The sequence below is a fragment of the Hordeum vulgare genome, chromosome 5H (assembly GCF_904849725.1).
Source record: "Hordeum vulgare subsp. vulgare chromosome 5H, MorexV3_pseudomolecules_assembly, whole genome shotgun sequence".
Taxonomy (NCBI): domain Eukaryota; kingdom Viridiplantae; phylum Streptophyta; class Magnoliopsida; order Poales; family Poaceae; genus Hordeum; species Hordeum vulgare.
This window is the reverse complement of record NC_058522.1, coordinates 561,635,903-561,640,724: the sequence shown is the minus strand read 5'-3', so window position 1 is coordinate 561,640,724 and position 4,822 is coordinate 561,635,903. Positions and strand designations below refer to the sequence as shown.

At 46.3% G+C, this 4,822-nt stretch overlaps 1 protein-coding gene across 2 annotated transcripts; it reads left to right on the top strand.

Annotated features, from left to right (window-relative positions):
- Positions 1–205: 205 nt before the first annotated feature.
- LOC123453008 (PHD finger protein ALFIN-LIKE 3-like) lies at positions 206–4,413 on the top strand. Of its 2 annotated transcripts, none has more exons than XM_045129766.1 (5): positions 206–405; positions 545–577; positions 691–913; positions 3,623–3,746; positions 3,856–4,413. In XM_045129766.1, the coding sequence occupies exons 1-5, from the start codon at positions 291–293 to the stop codon at positions 4,111–4,113; spliced, it is 753 nt and encodes a 250-aa protein (XP_044985701.1). In that variant the 5' UTR covers positions 206–290; the 3' UTR covers positions 4,114–4,413. The 2 variants fall into 2 exon arrangements, with proteins under 2 accessions (XP_044985701.1, XP_044985700.1); XM_045129765.1 differs by having other exon boundaries at positions 211–405; positions 3,853–4,413.
- The last annotated feature ends 409 nt before the right edge of the window (positions 4,414–4,822 follow it).

Sequence of the window (4,822 nt, the reverse complement as noted above, 5' to 3'; positions counted from 1 at the left end):
CCCGGGCCCACCGCGGACGGGCCCGTGTCCCAGCCACGCTCCCGACCACCCCGCTGCACACCCGCCGACCCACGCCCATGCGGGACCAGTCGCCCCGGCCCCGCCGCGTCAGCGACCTGCCTCGGATCCGCGTCGCCAGGCAAATCCGTTCGGCCCGGCACAGTGTAATAAAACCGAATCCAAATCCTTCCTTGGGTCAGACTCGACGACGCCCGCACGCACGCCGCAGCCCAACCGCTGCCCCCCCACCCCACCCCCCCTCCTCTCTCGAGCTCGCCGCCGCCGGAAAGATGGAGACGGCCCGGGCCCTCGCCGCCCCCGCGACGTCCAGGCCGCGCACCGTGGAGGCCATATTCAGGGACTTCTCCGCGCGCCGCGCCGGCCTCGTCCGCGCGCTCACCTCCGGTGAGTTCCCCGACCGGCCGACCGCTTCCCCCTCCCCTCATCTCCTTCGCCCCTCTCGTAGCGCCGCGCTGACGGGCCACCCGCGCGCGCCGCAGATCTAACACCGCGCTTCTCTCCTGCGCCTCGTGCCGCCGTGCAGATGTCGACGACTTCTTCGACAGCTGCGACCCAGGTGAGTTGCCCCCCAGATTGGATGGATTGGGCTGCCGCCGCCGCCGGGCGGTGGGATCCGGACGGACGGGGATTGACTGGATCGGCCTGGGTTTTGTCTCTCTCTGCCCGCAGATAAGGAGAACCTCTGCCTCTACGGCCACCCCGACGGGACCTGGGAGGTGTCGCTGCCGGCGGAGGAGGTGCCGCCCGAGCTGCCCGAGCCGGCCCTCGGCATCAATTTCGCCCGCAACGGCATGAACCGCCGCGACTGGCTCTCCCTCGTCGCCGTCCACTCCGACTCGTGGCTCCTCTCCGTCGCCTTCTTCTTCGGCGCGCCGCTCAGCGCCAACGAACGGTAATTTTGTACTCCTGCTCCATTACCCAGTTCGATTTACTCTTAGCTTGGTGGCCTGGACGATTGGGAAAATATTTGCTTTAGCTTTTAAAATTACCTATCTATTCCTGTAGACAGTTTTGGCAAGATCAAATGTGGTCTTTTTGATTGAGTACTTTAGCTTGACTGCTAGGTGGTGACTTGGGGGTTGGGATACGCGTGACTGATTTGATGGCCCATTTATTTTGTTTCACTTGGTAGTTGGTGCATGTGCACATGTATCTTGCGCTCCTCTCTTTGTGTCTTTTCTTTGCTTTGAGTGTATCGAAGGGTCATGCTTTTTGTTTCAGTTTGCTTTATTGGGCTTGCGGTTACTTGGTTCCCTTCTTTCTGTGACCCTCTGGGTTTGATGGCGATATAATCCATAGGGTTCAGCTGTTAGGCCATATGAAAAGCAACTGCCCCCTTTCACTTTATTCTAGAAATCATATACACAAATAAAGGATTGCGTGCTTCTATGTAGTTCCATCCTTTGCAGTTTCGGCTGCTATAAAGAATTTTAATCTCTATATCCTATTTTTGTATTTGAGGTGACAAACTATGCCACATTGTCACAACTTGCCCTAAGCTTAGCTATTTAGAAACCAAGGTGAGAATGCCATCTATCTATTAGCAAAAACTCAAAAGATTCCAATATTCTTCCCACAAAGAAGAGAAGGGTCTTATATTGATGGCGGGCTGGGGCCATTCCTTTCTAAGTTCCTACCTTGTTAATTGCAGAGTTATTGATTTCCATCGATGGGGTTGTAGTAGTTGAAGAAGTTGTGCATTTACTGGGTGATGTAATGTGTATACGAAGCAAACAAGAAACATACAATTATATCATGACCTACCCCATCATCAAATGCTATACACTGCAGTTTTAGGGCTTTTACAGTATCATCATGCTGAATGACCAAAATGTCTTGCCAAAGGCTTCAAGTAAATATAAAGGTGGAGTTTGGCATAGTGAGAACCAACTGTTCCTTTTCACTTTATTTCAGAAGTCATATATACACAAATAAAGGACAGTGTGCTTCTGTGTAGTTCCCAGTTTCGACTGCTCTAAAGAATTTTAATGCCTATCCTATTTTTATGTTTGTGGTGATGAACTGTGCCACATTTCCACAACTTGCTCTAAGCTTGGCTATATAGAACCGAAGATCAAAATGCTATCTATCTATGAGTAAAAATCTAAAAGCTTCCAAGATTCTTCTCATAAAAAAGAAAGAAATCTCTTATATTGGTGGCGGGACCATTCCTTCCTGAAGTTATTGCAGAGCTATTTATTTCTGCCATCTTGCTCTCTTTTGTGCATCTTTTCTGGGGCAGCATATTATGAGCTCATTCTTTTTCTCTATAGTCTATACACTCAATGAGAACCAGTTTTTTTTTCTGCGGGAAAGATCAAAACTACTCCCTCTGTAAACTAATACAAGAGTGTATAGATCACTAAAGTAGTGAACCAAACGCTCTTATATTAGTTTACGGAGGGAGTAGGTTATTTGTTTTCTTTTAATCTCAAAATGGACTTAATAGCAACCAATGGCCATTAAGCTCATTCTTTATGTCTTGTTCCAGCATGCTGGTCAAGCCATAATTCCAGAATCTTTCTTACAATAACTTGTGTGTTCTGTTCGTGCACCTTACACATTTTTTCCCCACACTACAGTGAGAGTTTGCTGCCTAAGTACTTCATATACCTTGTGCATCTTCAGGGTTCTGTGTTTGTAATGTGCATAATTTTGACTTTCAAATTTTAGCTAGCTGGAATGAAAGAAAACACTTTTAAGAAATCTTCACTTCAGTATCACACTCCTTCATGGACCTGTTACATCTTGTCAGTTTGTCATTCATCATCTCTAGAAATTAAAAATTGGACCATGATAATCCCTAAAAATAGATATTCTTTAGTTATCCCATTTTTATTATTTGTTCTACAATTTACTTACAATAGGGTTTCGTTTTCACTTCAATGTTCATGTAGCCTTGTCTTAGTCACTGTAGTGAAATTCGTACTTTGCTCACTTGAGTGTTTTTTTTTGGCAACAAATTATTTCAGAAGACTGCACAGTTTTTTTCCTTGTATACAATCTGTGGCTCCGTTCATCTATACCTAGTACATTAATGTTGGTGGCCTGCCATGCTAGTAATCTATTTACAGTCCGTGACTCCGTTCTCTTGTGTTAGCACTAAAGATAAAGGCCCACTCTGCTCATCTATATTGAAAGTGGTACCTTCTCTATGGAAGTGGTGTGAAGCCTATATTGTGAAAAAAATCAATCTTACTAAGAAGATCCAGACAGGAGAAATGATTGGATGCAAAACCGGTTCCATTCACTTTCTATACTGTTCTTGATAAAAAAAATTAAGTGTTCTGTTATTTAGTTCTTGCCACATGTAGCTATCAAGTTTATGCGAAGCTTTAGCTATTTACTGATTGCACGAGAAAACTGGTTCCATGCTTCTTTTTTTCCTAATTTTTAAAAGGCCATTTTGAGTACTTCCACAAATTCCTTACTCTTGTTGTTCTGTTATTATGGTTCTCTTTTTCTCTTGGCTGCTTTTTGTCCCAAAAAAATGACCCCCTTTAAGGAGGAATAGCTCTTACAATATGTTTATCAAGTTGGTGCGAAAGCTTCAGCTGCACCTTGTTGCCAATCCAACGTTTCTGTGCCTTGTGTCTGCCAGGAAGCGTTTGTTCAGCATGATCAACGATCTTCCAAATGTGTATGAAAGTATGGTTGACAGGAAGCAGAGGGACAGGTCTGGTGTTGATAGCAGTGGCAAATCCAGGCACTCATCAAAGCCCAAGGTACACAGACTGATCCCCTACTGCAGTTTGTGTTTGTCTATAATTCGAGAACTGGAAGCCCATCTCAGAAGCTAACTTGAACTGAATTTCATTTTGTTCTGTGCAGCAGCGAACTGATGATGTCCGCCCAAAGAACTCCAGGGCTGTTGCTCGAGAAGAAGACGACGACGACGATGAAGAAGAACACAGCGAAACCTTCTGCGGAAGCTGCAGCGGCATATACAATGCGAGCGAGTTCTGGATTGGCTGCGACATCTGCGAGCGGTGGTTCCACGGCAAATGCGTGCGGATAACCCCGGCCAAGGCGGACCACATAAAGCACTACAAGTGCCCTGAATGCAGCAGCTCCAAGAAAATCAGGCAGTAGGCCGTGGCCTGCAAGTCTGCTTGAGCCGTCTCTGACCCATCTGATCAAACTACACCATGTTTCTTTTCTGCCCAAGGTCGCGGCTAGCGGATGTGGATTCTTCTAGAAACTGTGCTCCCCTCCCATGTGGTAGTCCCCTAGCCGTAGGTGCTGTGAAAGACTGATACATAGCTCATACTCTCGTAGCATTATAGATGTTTCCTTGGTTGTCATTTGATGTGTTCATTCCCAGGTGTGGACAATGTCGTCGCAACGTTTGCCGATGATGATTGAATTGTGCCTTGGTAGGCGATTTCCTGATTAGCTTGTGTTTTTGCATGGAACTAACTGCCTTTCTTTGATCCGTCTCAGGGCTGAGTGGCAGCCTCTCTGACCCTAGCGGAAGTGAGATGGGCCAAAGGGAACACAGTTTCTCCTTAAATTCTCACACATAATTCCTATCATATGCCAATGGAAATAAAACAACTCATTTCATGTCTAATATCAATATAACTCTACTCTAAACCCCTATCCCCCTTCCCGAATATTGCTACGTAGAGAAATATCCCTTGCACAGCTCTCAACTCTCCGTTGGAAGAAGCCACGGTTGTTCCCTAATCCCTACTCCTGTTCTTCTTTCCCCATAAAGCAATCCCCAAGGTAATGCCACTCCACTTGCTAATGTTGAAGGAGCATGCGTTTGCTAGTAAAATAATTTGAGACACACGTT

Bases quoted from the DNA above. Each gene is read 5' to 3' on its own strand.
- LOC123453008 (XM_045129765.1), top strand. From the start codon at position 291: ATGGAGACGGCCCGGGCCCTCGCCGCCCCCGCGACGTCCAGGCCGCGC. The intron at 406-544 runs GTGAGTTCCCCG...GCCGCCGTGCAG, and splicing joins CGTCCGCGCGCTCACCTCCG to ATGTCGACGACTTCTTCGAC. The intron at 578-690 runs GTGAGTTGCCCC...CTCTGCCCGCAG, and splicing joins CTTCGACAGCTGCGACCCAG to ATAAGGAGAACCTCTGCCTC.